The sequence below is a fragment of the Camellia sinensis genome, chromosome 4, assembly GCF_055761805.1.
Source record: "Camellia sinensis isolate YWXY chromosome 4, ASM5576180v1, whole genome shotgun sequence".
Lineage (NCBI taxonomy): Eukaryota > Viridiplantae > Streptophyta > Magnoliopsida > Ericales > Theaceae > Camellia > Camellia sinensis.
The window spans coordinates 223,417,932-223,442,455 of NC_138964.1; the positions used below are offsets into that span (position 1 = coordinate 223,417,932).

General features: G+C 36.9%; 1 protein-coding gene and 1 long non-coding RNA gene across 2 annotated transcripts in view; one reads left to right on the forward strand and one right to left on the reverse strand.

Moving 5' to 3' along the window:
• The window catches only part of LOC114260011 (uncharacterized), a 47,749-nt gene extending 23,760 nt beyond the window's left edge, over positions 1-23,989 (forward strand). Inside the window, exons 4-6 of the long non-coding RNA XR_014328494.1 lie at positions 710-754; positions 23,082-23,586; positions 23,764-23,989. This is a non-coding gene — a long non-coding RNA (uncharacterized LOC114260011). The remainder of the gene's footprint in view (positions 1-709; positions 755-23,081; positions 23,587-23,763) is intronic.
• On the reverse strand, positions 15,152-21,416 carry LOC114260009 (protein LAZY 1). The gene is made up of 5 exons (XM_028200041.2): positions 21,163-21,416; positions 21,017-21,083; positions 19,891-20,609; positions 16,072-16,342; positions 15,152-15,447 (listed from the first exon to the last, which is right to left on the reverse strand). Exons 1-5 carry the CDS (start codon positions 21,166-21,168, stop codon positions 15,428-15,430), a joined length of 1,083 nt encoding a protein of 360 aa, XP_028055842.2. The 5' UTR covers positions 21,169-21,416; the 3' UTR covers positions 15,152-15,427.
• Positions 23,990-24,524: the final 535 nt, after the last annotated feature.

The window sequence follows — 24,524 nt, forward strand, 5'->3', positions numbered from 1 at the left end:
GGGGAACTTTCAAGATTATGAAAGATGAAACATTGATCTTGAACTTGAGGCAAAGATTGATTAGTTTGAGATGAAATTACACTTGAATAATGTTAGTTTATCATGTTGTGAGGTAATTTTACATGTTTTTGGGTGATTAGAGTTGAAACCAAGCTTACAAAATAGAAAAAACAAGTGTTAGACCCAACAAGGATTTCGGACGGCCCAGAGCCGCACGTGCGGCGGGGCTTCCTGCACGTGCGACAGTCCATTTCCAGCACCCAAAATGATTCTGAAATAAAAGCACCTTGTCCCGCACGTGCGGCTTAATTCCTGCACGTGCCGCCCTGTTTCCCACAAGTGCAGGACAACCCTGTTTTAGCCAACTTCAAATAAGCATATCTCTTGCATCCGGACTCCGTTTTAAGTGATTCTTAGGCTTAAATTCAAGCCCCGAAAGTCTAGTTTCTAATGGTTATGGTCTTACTCCCAAATTCAAAGTATACAAATAGATATGCCCAAATTAGTGAGGGTTGTTCACTTTTTGTCCAATCGTTTCATGCCATTTTCTCTCCTAACCCAATTTCCTTTCATTTTTTCTTGTTTTCCTTGATATGAATTATGACCCATTGGAGACCTATGAGTTTAGAACCAACAAACTAATTGGTTGAAGAGTAAAGTAAGGAATCAGTTGTATTCATATATTGCGCTACGTGCATTGTGTTTGTAGGTCAAGACGAGGACATCGTCCCACTGCTACCAGGAGCCCATCACTGTGAGTATTAGTATAGTAAAGATATGTTTTTCATTATCTCTCTTAATTTATGTATGACATGATTCTCTAAATGTTAGATTTTCTCTAAATGCACAAGTTTCCAAGAAATGCAAAATGAATTATGAACAAGAAACGCGAATTATTTATAATATGATATGGTGGGCCCAAGGCTGTTCTGTTTATCTGTCCCGCTTATGCTATGGCATGATATGAATTGTTCGGTCTTTAAGACCTAATCATTTTGGGCATGGAACAAAGTGTTGTACGGAACTAAGTGCTACAGTGTGAGTCACCTCTAGAGTCTGTACGAGACACCTCTTGAGTCCATACATACATAAATTGAGCCCAAGGAGTGGTGAAGACATGTCGATGTTCCATATACTCCATGATTAGATACAATGATACGATATGATACGTTTGGATCGAAGGTCATTTTGATATATGATTGGGCCTGAGGTCGTTTTGTTATACATGGACCCGAGGTCGTTCAGAATATATGATATGAATACAAAGGTTTTGACATCGCTATATGACTCATGTTATGATGTGTTATTTTATATGCATGAATGGATGTCCTATTTTAAAATGTGCTTCTAACCTTTTGTATAAGTGGGCGTACCACGTACCACGTAAAATGTTTTGTAATAATTCAATTATATATTCCATTCGAAAAGGTATGGATTATGATACGATAAATGTTTGTTTTGAAAAGATTTATGACATGTTTCTAAATTGTGAAATATGTTTTCCTAATATTAAGGACATCATTCATTAACCTCTTTACTTTAATATTACTCATTAGGCATTAGTTCGCCCCTTTATTTTATATATGTGTAGGTGAGCCATCAGGGACCAACACTAGAGTTGTATCAAGGTCCGTCTCTTTGTCAAGCCGCCCGGGTTACGCCCCTGTGTCGAGGCTTTAACTTTGTATTAGAGAATTGTGTATTTTATTGAGTCTTATGTATTTGTGTGTGAGATCTATATAAGTTCTGTGATTATATGTATATATGGAAAGTGTTTTTAAATACTTAAATTAATTGAAGTGTTCATGTATGCACAAGCTCAGTGGACATTATCTTTATGTTGGTATTTGCTTTCGCTTAAGACCCCGTATTTGAATAAATATTCATGAAATTTTGTTTTGAGGCCGATGTACAGGCCGGTCATGGACCAAACTTTTTGGGGCAGGTTTGGGTCGTGACCCTCTACTTACCAGCCCTATCGATGGGGAAAGGTTGTACTTTTATTTAACGGTTTTCGATCATGTCGTAAGTTTGGCACTCATAAAAGAATCTTTAAATAAGCAAATACTAGTCTTTAACGTGAGCAAAACGTTGCTCGACATAGAAACTAGGTACCTACCCCTAGACAAGTTACTCCTGGCATTAGTCGTTTCATCCCACAAATTGCGCCATTACTTCTTGGACCATCCTGTCATCATTTATTCAATTTTTCCATTTAAACAGGTCCTGCACCAATCTGACTCTTCAGGATATATTTCTAAGTGGGCTGTCGAGCTCGGATAGTATGATATTCAGTTTCGACCAAGGATTTCAATCAAAATGTTGGTTTTGGCCGATTTCCTAGTCGAATTTTCACCCAAGACGAGCACCGTAGAGGGCAAAACAGGAATCACATCCTCCACCGACACTATATGGGTAATGGATTGCGATAGGGCTAACAACACTAAGGGTACAGGGATTGGATTCGTGCTGATTACGCTCACCAAAAGACAATTGAAATATTCGCTCGCCTAGGTTTTCTGCTTACTAATAATGAATGCGAATATGAAGCTCTCATCAATGGCCTCACAACTATAATAATGTTAGGCACTAAATCCATAAGAGTTCAGTTTGATTCACAATTGGTTGTCAAATAGATGAATGACGAGTACGCGGGATGAACGAATGATAAAATATCTGGTAATAGAAAAAGCCGCAGCCGAGCTATTTCTTTCCTTCGAAATTCACCAGGTTGGGCGAGACTGAAATAGCCATGCTGATGCACTAGCCACTTTGGCCACGACAATTGTGCAGGCAAAATGACGCACAATCGAGATAGGGGCCATTTCCACCTTTAACATTCCCAGCGAAGTTGTATGCCTCATCCATTATGAGGAAAATTAGATGACCCTTCTCATCCGATAGTTGTTTGATGGTACCATGCCCTCTGATAGCAAGGAGGCCCATCGGATCAAACTGCGAGCTATGCATTTTTGGCTAAGCGATTCGAAGCAGCTGTTCAGGAAATCCTATTTGGGACCCTATCTCAAATGCTTACATCCTAACGAAGTCACAAATATGTTGGATGAGATGCACACCGGATCATGCGGGGCACATGTAGAGGGTATATCATTGGCTCATCGGGCGCTCACGCATGGATATTGGTGGCCCCGAATGCAACGTGACGCACAACAACTCGTACACAAATGTTCGGCATGCCAAAAGTTTTCACCAATCATCCGACAACCCTCTGAAGAGCTCAATCCCATTTCAAGTCCTTGGCCATTCGTACAATGGGGATTGGACCTCATCAGACCATTGCTTTGCGCACTAAGAAATCTAAAGTGGTTAATCATAGCAATAGATTATTTTACAAAGTGGATTGAGGCCGACCCATTGGCCACTATCCGTGGTGCTGATATCCGACGATTTTTATGGCGAAACCTTATCACCAGGTTTGGGATACCAAGAGCACTTATATCCGATAATGGCACACAGGTCGATTACTGAATGTACAGAGAACTATGCATCTAATACAGAATTAAGGCCTGTTATTCCACCCCAGTTTATCCCTAGAGTAATGGGCAAGGCGAAGCTTCAAACAAAACCATTCTTAATTGTATCAAAAAGCGGTTGGAGGCATTGAAAGAGAGATGGGCCGAAGAGCTCCCAACAGTACTCTGGTCATACCGAACAACGCCCCGACATGCCATAAGCGAGACACCTTTCTCTCTGGCCTTCGAGGTAGAAGCCGTCATTCCATTAGAAATCAACTTCCAAACAAGAAAATCTTATTTAGTTAAAAGTGGAGCGAACAACGAACTACTCCGAAGTGAACTTGATCTCATCGAAGAAAGACACGAGAAGGTAATGCTACAACTGGCAGCATACTAGCAAGATATAGCCAAGGCCTACAATAAGCGAGTAAAGCATCAGCGGTATATAATAGGAGAATTAGTTCTGAAAAAAGTCCTCCCAAAGGAGTGAAAAGCTGTCGATGGCAAACTTGGGCCAAATTGGGAAGGACTATACTAGATCACTAATCTGGCCGGAGAAGGGGCATACAAAGTGGCCGATCAACATGGGAATGCTCTCCCAAGGCCTTCGAATGCAATGCACCTAAGGAAGTATTATCATTAAAACCTTGTAACTATGATGTAATAACACTCAATTATGAAGCATAATGAATAAACACGAAGTAGCATCATAAAAACTTCGTCTTATAAAAGCCAAACTCATTATATTACGTCCTCAATTTCATAAAAATATGGAATAGAAAAAATTATGAGATCATGGAACTTATTCCAATAAGACATGATGAATAAATATTCTTTTTGCAACCTATCCTCTATCCTATCCAACTGAGGTTTTTTTCCAGCTGTTGGGCTCTTATACGAAGAAAGAGTTATTCGACTTTCATTTCAAACTCTATTTGTTTCAGAGCCATCTTAACTTCATCCATTTGAACGTCATCCTAATAAGCCGAGTCCTTATCCTTAAAGTCTGCATAATCCTTAAGAAGATTTTCTGCTTCATATTGAGTATGGTTATGAGTAGCAAAGATCTTGTCCACGGCTTGGCAAGTTATCACATTGTTCTTGTTCCAATAAAGCAAGAGTGGGAGCTGGTCCAGGAAGGTATAAAGTTCTGCTTGAGCAATTGGACCAAGAGTATGGCTTTGCGAAATAATATCGCAAGCCCATTGAAGATTCTTCAAAGGAATATCATCATGAAGAACTTCAAAGCATAAATGGGAAAAAGCTGCAAGAATGGATTGGGCCTTAAACCTTTGATAATCCAAAGAGGGAATAGGTGCATGGTAGGCAGGAAAGTGTTGTCTTTCAAAAAGCGTGAGCTTCAATTCCTCAATCTAGTTCGGATTTGGAGGGAGAACAGGTGCAGCGAGGTCCAAACCAAATGATGGAGGGAAATGTGGTTCATTTACAAATTTATGAAAATCCGATGAGGAGAGCTTTGCCTTTTTTGCCAAATGTGATGGGCTAAGTCCCACACCCTCAATTGGGTTAGGGACCATCCGCACTATTTTGGTCGGAAGAGTCAAGATATACCACGTCGAAAGGAGATTGTCTTCCAAACAATGAATCCGATCAAAAGGTACATAAGGATACACCATCAAGCTGCGACGAGATGGACAAACCAAGATTGGATCATCAAACTCCACAAATCTGTGATAAATTCGCTCCTCCGATTGGGGACGAGATGGTTCTGGCCAGGTATCCCAGCCAGTGGCAACAGAAACAGGGACTACTGTATCCCACGATGACGTCCCAGAAAAAGGAGCACTTCCGAGATCCATACAGGCAAGTTGTTGTTCGAGGTCCACATAAGTAGATTGTGGCTACGTAAGGTTTAAATTTTGGAATGACTTCCATAATTTGTTCTACAAATTATATAAATGAAGGAAAACAAAGACAGCTAATTAGTGCGGGGAAATTTCAAGATTGGCTATCCATTCCCCCCATCCCTTCATATGCGTAAAAAGGTCAAAAAGGTAAAACATTCAACCCTTTGTCTACTTAGGTAGAATAACCAACAGTTCAACAAACGTAAAAGCGAGAACGATATCATATATGCCCCTCACGTGTCAACAGTACTTTACAAGATATACAAATATACAGGTTGCAAAAATTTAAAAAAAAAAAAAAAGCTCGGATATAAACACAACAGGAAGTAGAAGAACAACAAAAGGGGTAAAATAGGATATAAACAACATAGCCCCAAGTACCATGTTTACAAATGATCCAACTCGGGTGGCATAGGAATCTCGAGATTCTGCAAGGGAACTCAGGAAAAGAGCTCGGATGACTCCTCAACACCCATGCGTTTTATTGCCGATCTCCAGCCCTCTTTGGAAAAAAGAATTCTCCAGTTTGTTTATCTAGTCGGCATACACAGCGTTTGTTTCGTCCCAGGTGGCATCAACACTTGCCTTTAGCTCGATCTCATGTTGGCCCTTCATTGTCTCCATGGCAACCCTCAAAGCCTCATACTCCGACCTTAATTTATCAAGCTGACGTATGGCCGCTTCAACATTCTCTTCTGCTGATATCTGGCTTAGTTCAGCTGTTGCGATTCTATTCTCAGATCGTGCCAATTCCTCTTTAGAATGTTCCTTCTCCGCCAATAGTTGTTTCTTCTCATCGACAATGAGTCTTCTTTTTTCCTCGATCTTACATTTCTCTTCATCATGCTAATCCTTCTCCGGGTTAGCCGAACCTCTGCCTCCATAAATTGGTTAACGACCTGTATCATCATGCTCGTTAGAATTATAGAAGGCAACCAAAACCCAAAATACCATTACTAGATTCTGGATTCCTTGACCCAGAATTTGCTAGTTCCACTGTCCTTCCAGACGTCGGATGTCCTCTGGAATACGCATTCCTTGTGCCATGGAAAAAACAACCCCAGCCTCCGAAAATACCGAGTCAAGTGTATTTAAAGATCGACTTTCAACCATGGGTTGGAAAATATATTCAATTGGGTCCTCTGTAACGTTCTTCGCATGCTCTTCACCTACCAGAATACGTTGGCGACTTGATGATGGTCCTAACCCTCCGAGTGGCTGATCAGCCGATCTGCGTAAACCGCGATCGCCAGCACCTTGACTGGCTCTCCCCGTAGCCTCGGATTGCCTGGTCATTTGTCATCGAGTAGACATATTAGGAGCTAAAGACTCTAACAAACCCGTCGATAACATAATTCCTTCGGCAAACGGTTGACTTGATCAGCTTCTCCTAATAACAAAGTAGGCAACAATCCAACATCTTGAGCTTCGGTAGAGGCCTCAGGAGCAAGGTCGGACAAGGGGGCACGACTACTCATGGAAGAAATTGATCAATCAACACCTTAGCTGATCATGAGGCAGTAGCGGAACACCTCCAAACTATTTGTAGCACTTGTAAATTTACACCCCAAGACTCATTTTGCCGATCGATGTTGATCACGCGATGATCTGTAGAAAACAACAAAAACAAACGCCAAAAACAAAAAACAATTATAAAGGCAAGGGTATGAAGATCCATCAAAATGAACATATGAATGACAACTATACAGTTATGAGAATTATCGCGGCTCACCAGTACCTAACCTTTGGGGTACAGTCGCGGCACCCTTAACAAAAAGAGGGGAGGCAAATTCCCAACTCTCAGAAACCATTACCACATCTTTCGATTCTACATCAAAGGTCTCTGGGAGTACCCGAACCAGTGAACTGTCTCGATCACAACACTTTGACGCAAAATAAAATTCCCCCGAGGGAGCTTGATATAGATTATAGAAATACTGTAATTCCTTCAAACCCAAATCCAAACCCAACATGTTGTTCAGCGTAAGCATTGCATCTATAATCTTAAAAGCATTTGTTGTCAACAAAAAGGGCGGGACTCCATAATGGGAAAGGATTTCACGAAGTCGGGGGTGCAGAGGAAACTTAACTCCACCATCGACTATCGAAGACACCAACCATGGAACCCTCTCATCATTGGGAAATAGGAAATTATCATCCGGATGAGGTAGTTCTATATTCACACTAACGGGAATGTCGCAAGTAGATCGAAAATGAGATACACCCTTAGAGTTACTAAGTAGATATGCATACTTCCCCATCTCGATAAGAAACCCTGATCAAACTAAAACAGTATAAAAAAGGAGAATACATAAGCACTTACAATTTGAACGATGATTCGAGTAGCAGGAAGGGGGGACAAGTGTCACCACTAGAAAAATCTTAGATTGATATAGTTGTGGAGACGCAAAATCCCGACTATCAATGCTAATGATTTAAGAAAAGAAAAGTAAACAATGCTCCCCTCCGACGCAAATATCATCTCCTTTAGATAAATGTGCCCTCGAATTTAATGTGGAATACTGATGGACATGTCGGACTGTCGACACATATTTGTGTGATGTCAGCACATAAGGAACCTAAGCACAAAAAAGCCCTAAAAACCCTAACCCTTGTTGTCTTTGGCTATTTTTCTTTCCGATCTCTTTCATTGCTCAAGGATGGGGTCCATGAGGATCCTATCTTAAAACCTATCCGAGGGATAGTACGTCGGCTCTAATATATGCCGATCTCTTGCCTTGCGTAAGGAAAGGGTCCATGAGGATCCTACCTTAAAACCTATCCAAGGGATAGTACGTCGGCTCTAATATTTGCCGATCTTTTGCATTGCGATAGCACGCCGGCTCTAATATCTGCTGATCTCTTGCGTTGTGCAAGGAAAGAGTCCATGAGGATCCTACCTTAAAACCTATCCAAGGGGTAATACATCGACTCTAACATATGCCGATCTCTTTCCTTGTGCAAGGAAATGGTCCATGAGGATCCTACTTTAAAACCTATCCGAGGGACAGTACATCGGCTCTAATATCTACCGATCTCTTGCATTGCGCAAGGAAAGGGTCCATGAGGATCCTACTTTAAAATCTATCCGAAGGATAGTATGTCGGCTCTAATATCTGCCAATCTCTTGCGTTGCGCAATGAAAGGGTCCATGAGGATCCTACCTTAAAACCTATCCGAGGGGTAGTGTGTCGGCTCTAATATTTGCCGATCTCTTGCGTTGTGCAAGGAAAGGGTCCATGAGGATCTTACCTTAAAACCTATCTGAGGGACAGTACGTCAGCTCTAATATATGCCGATCTCTTACATTGCGCAAGGAAAGGGTCCATGAGGATCCTATCTTAAAACCTATCAGAGGGATAGTACGTCGGCTCTAATATATGTCGATCTCTTGGATTATGCAAGGAAAGGTTCCACGAGGATCCTATCTTAAAACCTATCGAGGGGACAGTACATTGGCCATAAGCTATGCCGATTTCTTGCGTTGCTCAAGGAAATGATCCATGAGGGTCCTATCTTAAACCTATCGTAGGGATAGTACATCAGTTATCGGTTACGTCAAGCTTATGGAGCCTACCCAAAGAATAATACGTTGGCATATATGTTAAAAATATTTTAGCACAACTTTGAAATTAAAATATCCTAGATAACATGATCATTTCATACAGATCTTTTAAGTCAAAACAGTCAAATTCTATTACAAAAAAGAAAAAAAAAAAAAAAAAAACAACAACAAACAAAATGTTTCTTCTCGTCCCATCCTAGGTACTACCAGTCTCTACTCCCTCACCAACGGTCTGATCAGTAGGTTCAAGGCATGGGCAAGGTACATTTTTCCTCAGCTCGGAGTCAGTTGGAACATTTGCGGCCTCCAGTACCAATATCCAGCCATCCTCAAACAACATATTCTCGAGCTTGGCAACCTGCACCTTATATACGGCGGTAGCCTTACTACAACCCTCGCATTTCGCTACCTTTATCGCATTAACTAGATCATCCTTCGACACAGTAAGTGCTTCAGAGAGTTGTTTATTCTCCATTTTCAATGCACTAATCTCTTGTTCCATGGACGTCAACTTTGAGTCCATGGCTTGAAGCTTTGAAACGAGCTCTGCAACTTTGCCCTCCGCAATCGTTGCTCACAGCTCAAGCTCTTTGGTCGTCTCAACCAATTGGTCATTTGATGACTTCAACTTGTCTGCCGCCTTGGACCAGTCTGTTATGACACACCATGGTTTCATAAGTGGAAAACACACCTTACAATTCAAACGAAGCAGAATCAATCAACCAATCAAATATCGGTGCATAAGTTGGGAAATAAAGAGGCAATACAACCACTTACTATCAAGGAAGAATACAGCGCTTGAGAAAAAACAACAATGTCTGACTGTTCGGCTAGGCGTGCAGTGTCAACCGGTAAAATCGAGCTACGAACAATTGCAGAAGTAACTTCAGTGCTGCCCATGGTTGAATCTGTATTTGTCAACTGTCGATCCTTTAGGAAAGACACTAAAGTGATTGGAGAAACAACAGCCACTGGTTCCAAAGCAGAGGTTAGAGATGATGTCATGGCATTCACAGAAGGATTAGTACAGCTTTTCTTCCGAACCTCGGTCGATTGAATAGACGGTCGTTTGCGCGATTTTTGGATAGAAGGAATAGGCCCATCAGAAACCACAACAAGATTAGGGGGAGAATCATATACTATGACAACTGATGAATACTAGGGCTGATCATTAATTGCAGGGTTAGAAGAAGTCTGCGAAGCTGACGTTGCCATCGCAACGCTTTCACGCTTTCGGGTCACTGTGATCTCTAAGAAATTCTTCAACTGCATGATATCGGATATGGTGGCCTCCGAACTAGATGACTATTCTTGGGATTCTTCTTCCGAAACAACGTCCTCAACGTCTTCTCATAGATACTGTCGGGACCTAGATCTATGCCATCAGTGGCTATTATGGTTCAGTAATGAGGAACGTATGCGACCAAGACATGAGCCGCCCGACCTTGCCTTTGTTGCTCTAGTAGTCCTCTGTACGACCAAGCTTGGTGCAAGAGAGGGAGGTTTACTTGATCTTCCCACTCACTGGGGTGAGTAAATACTTCGGGAGTTGTGGCAAATAAACGCAATCGTTAGTAAAATTAGATGACAAGACAAATACAAAGACAAAGCAAACAAATGTAACTTATAACCTGGACGTCCAATGACCTTAGGGACAGGTCGGATCCGATCAACTCTAGGAGGAAATTACCAATAAGTTGGGAAGCATTTGAATAAACACATAATTTACACCTTTACCAGAATTGGGAAGCATTTGAATAAGTTGGGCTTCACCGACCTGGGTTTGAAGTAAAACTTCGTTCTTTCTTTGGTAGTTGGAACAAAATTACAGCAGTACCTAATCTCAGACAAACCTAAATTGATTCCAAGGAGATCATTCAGGGCCACTACACCCATCACTATCCTAAAGAAATTAGGGAACAATTGGGAATGGGGTACCCCATAAAGGTGAAGCACCTCTCGAAGGAGAGGATGTAGAGGAAATCTAACTTCTTCCTCTATTATATCTATCAAGGAAAGAGGAATTTGTTCTTCAGAACCCTCTGACAAACTATCATCGAAGGTAGGAAGGCGAACAACGACATCCTCAGACATATTATACGAAGCCCTGAACTCAGCAATGCTCTCTTCGGATTTGAAGAATGACCTCAATCGATTCATTTTAGTCAAACAAAAGCTAACAAAATTGAGAAATCACAAGAGAAAAATAGATAAACTTACAAAGAACTTCCATTGAAGGGAGAGGACATGAATATAAGAGTTGAGGACATGATGCGATAAGCAATGAAAAAGGAGGGGCCAAACCTTCAATTAAATACGTCAGAGGCGAAACGACACATTGAAGAAGGAAATGACGGGCGCCATTATTTAAATAAGAATACTCAATGGACGCGTGTCACAGATGGCACTATTTTCCTAGGGACCTGCAATAGTCGGCTAGGGCACCTTCAGCAAATCATTAAAATGAACTGCCGAAGGGGGGCCAATTATAGAGGATAAAAATTTAAGCCCAAGGCCCAAGCAAGTTAAGACGCAACCCAAACCATTCTTACTCAGCTAAGGTAAAGTTCAGGCCCAAGTCCTTAGAAAGTACAGTTGTAAAGAAAACAAGATCACGTGATATGAGATTTAAACAGGATCACTTCCAGAAAAGAGATCCTTAAACATGAAGGAAAACCCTTGGATCAGATAGAAATCAATGATGGAGATCAAAACCAACAGAAGAAAGGATACAAAATCAACCAACTTTGACAACCCGAGCATCCGATAAGATAAATCCAAAGATCAAGAATGAGTGCCCAAACCCGAACTAAATCTAGGCCATCTATAACACAATAACTCCGACAATGGCAGATCAAGATCACTTGTCCACTTGCTCGACCAGTGCCTGCACGCAATAAACACCATTGGATCGATACAACCATCTAACGGTCACGATACCTGGTATCCACACTATAAAAGGAAGAAAGAAGATTGTTTAATGGCAAGCAAAAACAGAAAGAAGAAAAGATATTTTCCTGAAGAAAACTGATATGTTCACACAAGATTCTAATTTGATCGTCGGAGCGTCCTCCTGACCAACCATGGTCGAGAGAGATCACTGACGTTTTAGTGTTTGTCTTTTCTACAGAGTGAAGGAATGAGTAGCTCATCTCGCTTTTCCTGTCGAGAATAAATTTCACCCTTCCACAGGTACATATTCTACCGTTAAATATGTGATTTTATCATAAAATTTTCGCTCATTTCAACCATAGAAAACGTAACAAAAAATTCCAAATTGGCATTAAAAAATTTATTTCGTAGAATTAATTTTCATAAATGTTATGTAAAAATTTTTGTAAATCGTCAATTTAAATATAAATCTACGATTTTGTAAATAAATTTAAACATAAATTTACAATTTTTTAATGCCAATTTGTAAAAAAAATTATGTTTTCCAAAAAATTTGTAAATAAATTTCCAAAAATTACAATATTTTTAATGCGAATTTGTAAATAAATTTTCTGCATAACATTTATGAAGATTTAATTCTACGAAAGAAATTTTTTAATGCCAATTTGGAAAAAAATGTACGTTTTCTGTGGTTGAAATAAGTGGAAATTTTATGATAAAGTAGGTGTTTGGAAAGTTACTATTTTAGTAGGCTATTTTAGTTTTTGGTTATTTTAGGAGGCTAAAATTTTTGTGTTTGGGAAGATAGTTGGATTTTTTTGTAGTTGGATGTGATGTTTGTGAGAGAAAAAGTGAAATGATTATGGGTTTGATGTGATATTTTGTTTTATTGACTATTTTAACATATTTTGTCTTTTGGTGTTATTTTAGCCAAAAAAAACTAAAACAAGCTCTTCCCAAATACCCCCAAGGTCACACAGTTAATGATAGGATGGTAAATACTATGTTTTCATACATATATAGCATGTACATATATATATATATATAACACTAAGATGAGGGTATTTTTTGATGTGACAATTTTTTTTTTTAAATTGTCTCTCTCCTTAAATTGGAGGGAAACTTGAAATTGCAATGATGCATTTTTTTGAAAACCAAACAAATATTCTTCTTCAAAATAGAGTTTTCAAATCACTTTAAAAAAAAAAAAAATTCAAAAAAATGGAACCAAAAATAGTGATTATTATTATTATTATTATTATTATTATTATTATATGTATATACAGACACCTACATTGTGTATTCAACTACAGTTTTTGTTTTGTAGTTGAGTTTGACATGAATTCCATTATTGTTACTGGAAATGAGAGTGTATGTGTATTTATAGGAAGTTTCAAAGCAAGTAACCTATTTGATTAAATCTGAGGTAATGTTTGATTCACTGAAATGAAACGATTATTTCATTAGAATGTTCATTCCTATGTTTTGTTGACTAAAAAAATAATGATAAAATGCATTCCATTCCAGTGAACCAGTTACCGCATAAGCTATTCAACTAAAGGCTCGCATGACATATACATGTATTTGCTTGTGAGAGAGAGATTCATAATTTGGCTTTGGGCCGTGGTAGAGTCCGGGCAGAAAGAGGTCCAAGCGTGTTTGGGCCGAGCTAACTTGGGCTTGTCTAGAGCTGATTTGCTCGGTTGAGGTCCAGGGCCCATTCAGTCGAGTTGATCGTCTGTCACCCCGGGTTTTATTGTTCGCATATTTAGCTCAGCGGGAAAGGTCTTCTGCAGACCGACCTAACTTGTCTGAAGCTCAGTCGTACCAGAATGCTACTAAGCTCGGTTGTGATGGAGCTCGGTGAGTGGCATTGTTGGACTCGTTAAGTAGCACAATCGTATGAGGCCGGAGTGATGCCGCCGGGCTGCCCGTTCCCGCTAATACCGTGTGATGGCTTGATTAGGTGGTGTTTAGCTGAATTTGCCCTGACAGGTGGGAGAGCATGATAGGAGAGCAGCTCCACGTGTCAATAGGCGAATGGATGCAGAGGTGAGCGCAAGAAGTATATAAAAATGACTGCGCCCCCCATGCTGGGGATAGAACATAGTTGGTGAGAAAAACTTTAACATTCATCTAGCTCCTCTATCTTTCTGAGTGTGTGCTAACTTGACCGTCGGAGGGGTTTTCCGGCAACACACCGCCGGGTAGCTCACCGCCGCTGTGTTTGCAGGTTAATCGGATAGAAGCGGAGCTTGGACACAAGGAGTACGGGCGTTATCAAATATTTATCCCCCGCACAGCTTGTATATGTAGAATCTTCGGAGAAATTGATGTGTTCATTTATATTGAATATGTACTTACACTCGCTATGGGTTCCTTAGTTGGAGTTGAGATGGACTCTTTCTTTTGCTTATTTCATTATAAAAAAAAAAAAAAAACAAACAAACAAACAAACAAAAGAAAAGAAACAAAAAAAAAAAAAAAAAAAGAAGAAGAAACAAATTCTACTTTACCTACTTGTAGTTTACTCCATGCGCGTTTCATTCCTCTTACATGTGGAAATAACCATGTAACACTCTTATGATTTGTGGATTGGAGTGTACCATTAATAACTACTTAAGCAAAAAGGCTGAAATATCTTTAATAGATGGGTGGCTAACCATCCATAGGAATGTTTAGTCATTTGGCATCAATAGGTAGGCTTTTAGCCTGTTTTGAAAAGCATCACTACAATCAATTTCGTAATAGCTGGTTCACATTCATTTGGTTGTTCAACTTATCCACCAAAAAAAAAAGAAAAAGAAAAAAAGATTCATTTAGTTGTTCAGTGGCTGCACAAGATCAGTCACATTTGTCAAGGTCCCTTATACTTGAAGATTATGAATTCTTTTGGGGCTAATATTACTTAATAGATACAAAAATCTAAATTTTTGTCTAGGATGTAGACCCCTTGTTAATTTTTCACTACACAAGCCCAAATGCCACTGGGCCAAAACTGTTAGTCTACTTTGTTTTGTGCGTATTTTACATGCTAAGAAGTACGAACACTTATAATAACGTGAGATGTTGGGAGACACAGGTATTTATCACTTAGACATACAGCGAAACACATCACAACCAATGAATAAAATCCAAACAAACTACTGCTTAGTTGGTATGTGTAGTACTGCTCTGGAGATGCATTGGACTACATTATATGAATTCTTCTTATAAACAGTTGTTTAGTGCTCCCATAGCCACTCTAGCTTGTATTCCTGGGCATGACCTTGTTATATGGAAATTTAGTAAACCCTATAATGATATATGTGTCTAATGGAATACTGGTTCATTTGACAGCAACAACAAGATGATTCTTAATAGTTCAAATGAAATTTTCATCAATTGAAATATTGATACTAATTAGGACAAGCACTGCAACTTAATCCTGAAAACCACAATATTGATATCACACTGAGTGAGGTGAGAGGGATGCCTCTTTTATTCTTCTCTTTTTACTTGAGGTCACCATCACTCAAAACTAGCTAAGTAGTCAACTGCATACAATATCTTATCAAACACCACATTAACACTTCTTACTCGGAAAGGATGACAGCTAATTGCCACTTCTTTCAGCTTCCGCTGCTCTACAGCTCTAACACCAAGTCTACAATGCAAACAATACAAAAGGGTCAGGAATTTAGCAAACTATGTTCTGATTCCCCGTGCAAGTTACAGTGACTGCATATATTGAATTATTATTACATATACACATGGATATAGTTAAATGTAGGAGCTGCGCTGCACCTAACTTAATTATTTAGATAGTCACAACTATGAATTACAATCCTTTAAGCATGGTTCTAAATCGCGGTATCGGGTAACGTAACGGTACCGATTATCGGTATCAGTAGTATCGATCGGTACGTATCGGCAATCGGGTGTCGCAGCGGTGAAATTTTAAAAATCATTTCATAGGTTTTTAAGCTTTTTCTTTCCCGTACTGGTCTGAACCGGTGAGTATTGACCCGTCGCGGCTTGTGTAATGGTTACAGACCGATACGTACCGGGACTCGGCCGATACACTTGCGATTTTCAATCTCAGCGGTATACCAGCTTGTATCCGTCGCGGTGCCCTATTTCTCCGATATGTATCAGCCGATACGTAGCGTATCGGCTGATACCTAGCGTATCGGCCGGTTTTTAGAACTATGCCTTTAAGACGCTCTTGATTTCTGGGAACTGGAATGGTTTACTAAGTATATAGTAAAGGTGGTGCATATATACTTACAGTCTGCATCTGTTTTGATCCAGTGCTCCCTCTTCTGCGTCAGACCATTGCTGCTGAGCCTCTTATAGGTTAGGTTCGAGTTGGTGATTTCCTTCTTTAACATAGTTCTTAGAGGAGACCCATTGTTGTCTTTGTTCTGGAGGGCCGGGCCTCCCTTATTATAGCCAGCATCAGTGGAATTTTTCATGATCTCACATTTATGTGACTTAGTGAACTCTTCCCCTGTTGTCGATCTTTCAGGATGGACTTTTTTGTGGAACATTTTTAGAACCTGCATGTCACACATTAGAAAACTAAAAAACTCAGAGAGTAATAATGTTAAGTTGTATTGAATTCTGAGCTTTCCAACCTCCATAAAATAGTTATATATGGCGGTGGTATTTTATAAAACTATTGTCTAGGCGGGCCATCTGTTAAAAACTGCTGACATGTCATTGACAAAAGCTCTTTTGGTTGGTTGCTTGGATTCTCATCAAGTATCTTTATCATGAGATTTTGTATACAGGACTCTTATATGTTTGCTTACCTTGACAATTCTCATATCATGCTTATTATGGTCCAAAGTTTTGAAAAGTCAATGTGTATCATGATGTGTTTTATTCCTCGTGAGGCAAGGCGTAAGCCTCAAGACATTAACATTTTAAATTTTGAATTTTTATTCATTGTTAATAAATAATTTTTTTTAATTGTTTTTAAATAGGCATAAATATTTTTTTACTCAAGGCGTCAAATATTTCACTACAAAGAAGAAAGCTTGCCCTCAACGAAGGCAAAATTGACATTCTAAGCTTTCTGTTATTGAGTTCTTACTTAAAGCCTTGACTTTCTGATTTTTCTTAGTCAGTCATTTACTTGATAAAAGAGGTTCTTTTTTATATTCAAAGAGAAAAGTTAGGGATCATGAAAATTTTTTCATAAAAATGATCATGAAAGATTTATGATCCTTGGATTACCTTGATTAGTGTGTAATCTAAGGGTCAAAAAGTTTTCATGATTATTTTCATGAAAGATTTTTCATGATACCTAGCATTGCTGATATTCAAATCATGTATTTGACTAAGGGCTCGTTTTGGAAATAGTTATTTTAATTGATTTTTTACGAAAAGATGTACAGAAAAATAGAGAGAGTGATGTGATAACTTATAGTGATTTTTTCTTGTCTATATTAGCCAAATGCCAAACAAGGCCTAAGTTTAATAATAGCTTAAGACAAGCTCTCCAAATGAGTAATCCTCATGTGTGTAGGCACAAAGGGGTACTTGGAATGGCAATGGGGGGCAATGGGGTGGATATTAATTCCCCATCCCCATTCCCCTATAATAAATTTTCCCCATTCCCCATTCCCCATTCCCCATGGGTACCACCCTCCCCATTTTTTAATGGGTATGGATTTTCCCCAACCCACTTTAATCCCCATTTTTATTTTTTATATTTAATGTTAACAACCACTTTTTTTTTTTTTTTTTTTTTTTTTTTTTTTTTTTTTTTTAAGGTTCACAACAAAAACTAAATATACCTTCAATCTTTTTTCTTTCTTTTTAAATATATTTAATGTTAACAATTTTTTTTTTTATTTTTTTATTTTTTTATTTTTTTATTTTTTAAGGTTCACAACAAAAGTTAAATATACCTTCAATCTTTTTTCTTTCTTTTTTAATATATTTAATGTTAACATTTTTTATTTATTTATTTATTTATTTATTATTTATTTATTTATTTTTTTAAGGTTCACAACAAAAGTTAAATATACCTTCAATCTTTTTTCTTTCTTTTTTAATATATTTAATGTTAACAATTTTTTTTTTTTTTTTTATTTAAGGTTCACAACAAAAGTTAAATATACCTTCAATCTTTTTTCTTTCTTTTTTAATATATTTAATGTTAACAACCTTCTTGTTTTTCTTTTGTCTTTTTTTTATAAAGGTTTTACCTAAATATACCTTCAATCTTTTTTCTTTCTTTTTTAATATATTTAATGTTAACAACCTTCTTGTTTTTCTTTTGCCTTTTTTTTATAAAGGTTTTAGCTAAATATACCTTCAATCTTTTTTCTTTCTTTTTTAATATATTTAATGTTAACATTTTTTATTTATTTATTTATTTATTTATTATTTATTTATTTATTTTTTTAAGGTTCACAACAAAAGTTAAATATACCTTCAATCTTTTTTCTTTCTTTTTTAATATATTTAATGTTAACAATTTTTTTTTTTTTTTATTTAAGGTTCACAACAAAAGTTAAATATACCTTCAATCTTTTTTCTTTCTTTTTTAATATATTTAATGTTAACAACCTTCTTGTTTTTCTTTTGTCTTTTTTTTATAAAGGTTTTAGCTAAATATACCTTCAATCTTTTTTCTTTCTTTTTTAATATATTTAATGTTAACAACTTATTTTTTTATTTTATTTTTTATTTTTTTAAGATTCACAACAAAAGCTAAATATACATTCAATCTTATTTTATTTTATTTGGTTCAACAACAAAATCAAATGCACATTAATTAATTAATTAAAAAGTTTGTTTTATAATAATCAAATATATAATTTTGAGAAAATCAAAAAGTTTGTTTGAAGAAAGTGTTATAAGACTCATATTAAATTGCATTAAGGCATAAACAAGGAATTGTTAGCCACAGACAATTTAGACATTAAACCATCTTTCTCTTAGCAAATTTGAACAATTCATTTTAATTTATCCAAAATCTAATTATACCTTTAACAAATCTGAACCACTCATTTTAAGATATCTATGCATTACCACACCCAATCCATCCTCCATCTTTTTCCTTTAGTCCCCCACGAATTTTGTTGTGAATCTTAAAAATTAAAAAAAAAATGGTTGTGAACCTTAAAAATAAAATAAAAAAAGATTAGAGGTATATTTAGCTTTGGTTGTGGATCTAAAAAAAAAAAAAAAAAATGGTTGTGAACCTGAAAAAATAAATAAATAAAAAAAAGAAAAAAGATTGAATGTATATTTAGTTTTAGTTGTGAATCTTAAAAAAAAAAAAAAATGGTTGTGAACCTGAAAAAATAAATAAATAATAAAAAAAAAAGATTGAATGTATATTTAGTTTTAGTTGTGAATCTTAAAAAAAAAAAAAAATGGTTGTGAACCTGAAAAAATAAATAAATAAAAAAAAGAAAAAAGATTGAATGTATATTTAGTTTTAGTTGTGAATCTTAAAAAAAAAAAAAAAAAAAAAAAAAAAAAACATATGGGGAAATTAGTGGGTACCCATCCCCAACCCATCCCCTGTGGGTATTTAAAGAATATCACCTACCCTACCCAATGGATAAGAAAAAGAGGGGAAAACCCATGTATTTGGGTTGGGTCTCCATGGATACCCACAGGGTAGGTTATCCATTGCCATCCCTAAGGGGTACAAGGCACACATCTCAAATTGTGATGTGCAAGTCTTGGGGGCTAAAACGTTAACCTTTTCTCAAGGTGAGCCTTAATAATGCCTTTTAAAACTTTATTACAGACTTACAGTCCACCTTGATAGGACCATCCAAAATGGGACATCTTTAGTGATTGCACAAAGTGGGCAACCACCATAAAACCCCCAATATAGAGTTTCTTTTGGTCAAGAGCAACAGAATCAGACAGCCTATACCATCTGATTCGTTCAATGATTTCGATAGTCCTGCAGTCATTGTTCTGCGTTCAAGAGCGTTATATTTAACATTTCAACTTAATTAGACTGTTAGTCATCGCATAATGATGATATTTTTTCAAAGATATAAACGACCACACTTATGAGACCACTATTTGATGAGTCATTCATAGAATACCTAGTTTTGGGGTGACCAACCTTGGGGATTTTCCTCTTGGTTGCAACAGAATCAGCTGCTGCACCACCACCAGCAGAAGTTGCAGAGCTTCTTGGAGAAGAATGGAGCTTTTTTAGAATCTTCCTGACTAAACGCATGGCATATGTTCCCTTGGCATGGTTCTTCACTTCCTCACATATATTTGTAGAATGGTCATATACTATGTTATTAGTCTTGATGAGCTGCTCCAGTGATGTCCTTTCTTTCTTTACCTGTATGCTTGTTTCAGGCAGTTCAATTGACGAGCCAAAAAGGTATCCCCGGAGTGGACACACCACAGTATCTCCATACTCTTCGGTGTCCACACCTTCAATTTGCTTTCCACAGATTGTAACTATGCTAACATAGCTGCTTCTCCCTGATAACTCATCACCCTCCTCTTTTGCTTCGGCCTCAAGGAACTTCTCTAGCTCATCATTAATAAGTTTCAATTCATTCTCTGTTACCTCTGTTTCTTTCGCAGTTATCTTATCGAAAGGCGTGGGAAATGTTGGTGTTGAGGGCACTGTCATGATTGGTTCTGATCCAAAGGTTCCAATCGTGAGAAAGCCGTCAAAAGGCGCATTGATCATAATAGACGAGTCTTCTTCATAAACCCCTTCCACTCTCTTGATTTTGAGTTCACTAGCAGATTTCTGGCCGTAATAGCATTGTTGTTCGTAAAGCGATGGCTGTGTTGAGAAACAGCCACATGAGTTCCCTGAAACCAGACATCGAAAGAAGTCAACCAGACTTACAGCTGGTGTTTACTATCGTTCTTCTTTGCATTAAATTGGGATAGGAATCAATCAAGTGGCTGCAGTGCTCCATAATATATGGACTTTTTTGTAAGGAGGGTGGTAAAGTTGTGTAATGACATATCAATAATGTTATCATACAGTGGCCATATCACACAGTGGCCATATCACAGGTTGGTATCCATCTTTTAGGACCATTTTTGCAGAGGTGGGAACTTTATGGACTTCCTTTTGAGCTAGAAAAAACTTGCTACATTAGATTGTAGTCCTTAAAAGTGTTCTTAGAAATTCATCAGGCTATGTTTTTGAGAGAAGGATGACATTGAAAACACACACACACACACACACACACAGAGGACAGTGGGAGTACCAGTTGTGAATTCTTTGAATGGCTCGTCGCTATTTTGCCTTAGTTTACGGTGCATCCAGTTTAGTAACTGCAACATTGAAAGGAAAATGATGAAGTTAAAAATAGTTCATTATGTTCATTCTAAATTTTGAAGAGTTTGGACTCACCTTCATCTCAAACTTTCTTTTAGAGGGCTTGATGATGGATTGCTTTGATTGTCAAAGGAGACACGGATGGAGATAGGTTGGGGAAAGGGAATTTAAAAAGGAGAGATTTGGGACTGGTGAAAGTAGGAAAGAAAGTAGGACCGTTTCATCATAATTGTTGATGAATAGAAACCAGCGGTTGCCAGAAGGGTCTGAGATAAAGGTAAGCAGAGAAATACATAAAGAAAGATACAAGATTTTGGTTGGCCATTTCTGTCAAGATCAAATCATGTGGGCAAATTGAGCAGTGGGTTTAAGACCCACAAGTTGGTGAACATCTCTGCCTTTGTGTACGTGCATGCTTGACGTTGGCTGCACAAAACATGGATGCATGTGCAGTTGGCCATTCATCAAGACAGGTGTACAAATTTAATATATTTTATATATTAAATATATAAATATATTCTAACATTTTTTTCCTGCTTAGTTATAATATATTTGTTCCCCCATCCAAAAAAATAAAATAAAATTAAGAGTTATAATATATTTGTTAAAATATGATTAAATATTAGAGATTAATATCAACTACTACAAAGTATAAATAAATTTTATGTAAATAGCAACTATTAGAATAAGTTTGAGTTATTTTTCTTTTGTTTCTGTGAGATTTGTACATTTGAGAGGTTCTGTCTTATGTCTTAGTTGAGAGTGAGTTTCTAACTTGGGAACAAGGAATTGTGTAAGAAACATCACTCAAGTAGGAATTCCCTGCTACTAGGGTCTGCCATGTAGTTATACACATGATGAGTTTGTGCATCAGGGTGCAACAGATCTATTCAACTGCTGAAGGATACACATGATGAGCGAGCAGATATATGAGCATTATAAGATCTATATGCACCTTTATTTTCTTCATGCAAAAGTGATAGAACACGTGATGTATCATGAATTATTTTACGAGGTATTTGGTGAAGAGAAAGCCCATCATGACGTGTAGGATTACAAAATATTTTTTGTCGAATCCTGTTGGGTGCAAAGATATTTTATTGGTCCGGGTCACCAAGGGTATGTTTGATTGGGTGGATTAGAGCATGGGATTAGGATTATTAATCCGTGGGCCCAATTATCTCATGTTTGTTTTAACATTTTGGTTTAGGATTATTAATCCAATGGATAATTAATCCAACAAATTTGTAGGATTATTAGTAATGGGGTAGGGGTGGGATTATTAATCCAATGGATATTAATCCAATTGGATAGTGAATCCTACACTAATTTAATAGGATTATTAATACTTCACTATTAATCTTTTGAATCAAACATGACCAAAGGGAACTGAAAAATAAAAAGCTTTGAAGGTTTTGGTAGGTCAAGCTTTGGGTGAGATTATCATTGAAAATCCTTATCTGTCTCACCAGCGTCACTGTAACCACCTCTAAATGATATTGCTTAAAGTGATGTGTAAAAATGGAGTGGGTCATTGCAAGTATTGATGTCAGAAACCAACTTTAGCTTTTTAAATTTAACACTTGTCTTGCTTTTTTCAAGCAGTTTATAATTTTCCAATATTTCCAGAATTATCATGGGCTGTTATACTATTTTGAGGATAAAACTTCAATTAACAACTACTAGGCAATATTTTTTTTTTTGGTAATATCTTGTAATTATGTGATTGTTTGAGAGTGATTGTTGATATCATTGTTAAGCTGATATAAAGTTGAAATTATGAAAGCTGTACACTGCACGTGAACTCTGCAAAATTCTGTTTGCTAAGGGGAAGACAATTGTATCTCTGCATCTACATCTATTATGATTTGTGTGACCTGTGATTCAAGGCGATAAAATTTTGCTAAATTTGACCAAGCATATTCATTCATCACATATACATTATATTTTTAACGCATTGAGTATATAGTTCTTTCTTCAATATTCTTCTGCAGAGATAGTCATGAAGCTTCTGCTAATTGATATGAAAAGTGTTTTTCCATAGAGGAGCCCACCAAGATGGAGTTGTCGGCATGGAAGAAACTTATGCCTCGTTTGGGAATATGTTATTTTAGTAACTTTTTGACTTTTTACGAAAATAGTGCAGAAAACTAGAGAGAGTTACGAAAATATGTGCAGAAAGTAGAGGGAGTAATTTGACAATTTATAGTGATTTTTTGACTAAAATATGTAGTGCCCAAACGAAGCCTAGTGTTCCCCATTAGCATCTTGCAATATTAAAGCAAAACAATTATGACAGAAAGCGATGCAGCCACGCTTGATTTGATTTTATTGTTTTCGCAAGGTTGTTTCATAGTTTATGGAAGACAACAACCAATGAACCATGATTTATGTGGACTAATCTAAAGTGATAGACAGATTTGATCTGAGGACAAACTATAGTACCTATATATGAGATGTTTACCAAGAAGAAAAAGAGAGCTCAAACATTCATCACCTGTAAGTAGCTTCTTTGATTTTGTCTTTTGGTTTGTGATGGCAATTTTAATTTTAATTTTTCTCTAATTTTTATGAGTATTTTAACAGCAATTTAACATTGTAGGACTGTTTTGATGATTCAACAGTAAAATCATTTGCATAACTTGAAATTGATGTTGGTGAAGTTTCTGCTTGCAGGTAAGCAATCCTATGGAAAACTTTTTATCGACAAGAATATCATGCGGATGTTTGTGGAATATTATATGTTTAACCAGAAATGACTGGAATAATATTTATGCAACAATACAAATGTCTGGATGTTAAGAAGTTCATTCACTCATATCTTGTATTAATTTAATGTAAATGAAAGCTTGGACTGATATATTTGGAGCTACTAATCAATACGGACATTTATCGAAACAAACCTTTCTTAAATGGTACTGGTGATGGTCCAATTATGCTGATCTGACCACAAAAATAAATAAAAAAAACAGCAATGTTACGTCTGTTAATTTATTACCTTTAAATGATTTCTAATGACGTGACATTGAGATTAGATTCCACATGATAGAATATTTGACAAATCAAAGTTTGACACTGGTTCGACACATTATTAGGGATGATTTTTAAGGGTGATAAATTAAGTGTCTCAAATATTTTTCTTAAAAAAAAAAAAAAAAAGAAGGAAAAGGAAAGATGGTATTGATATTAATAAATTGTAGAACAATATTTGGTTTTAGTTTTCTGAAAATTAAGTTTTTTGTTTTTCGTATTTTTTTTGTTTTTAGTGAATTTTTTTAAAAAATATATTTTAAACAATTTTTTAACTTTTTGTCGATGCATCTTACTTGGATTGGATGTATTTAAATAGTAGAATATTTGTGAAAAATATTTTAAAAAATTAATAAATACATAAAAATACAAAAAAAAGTACTGAATTTTCAATTTTTTTTTTGTAT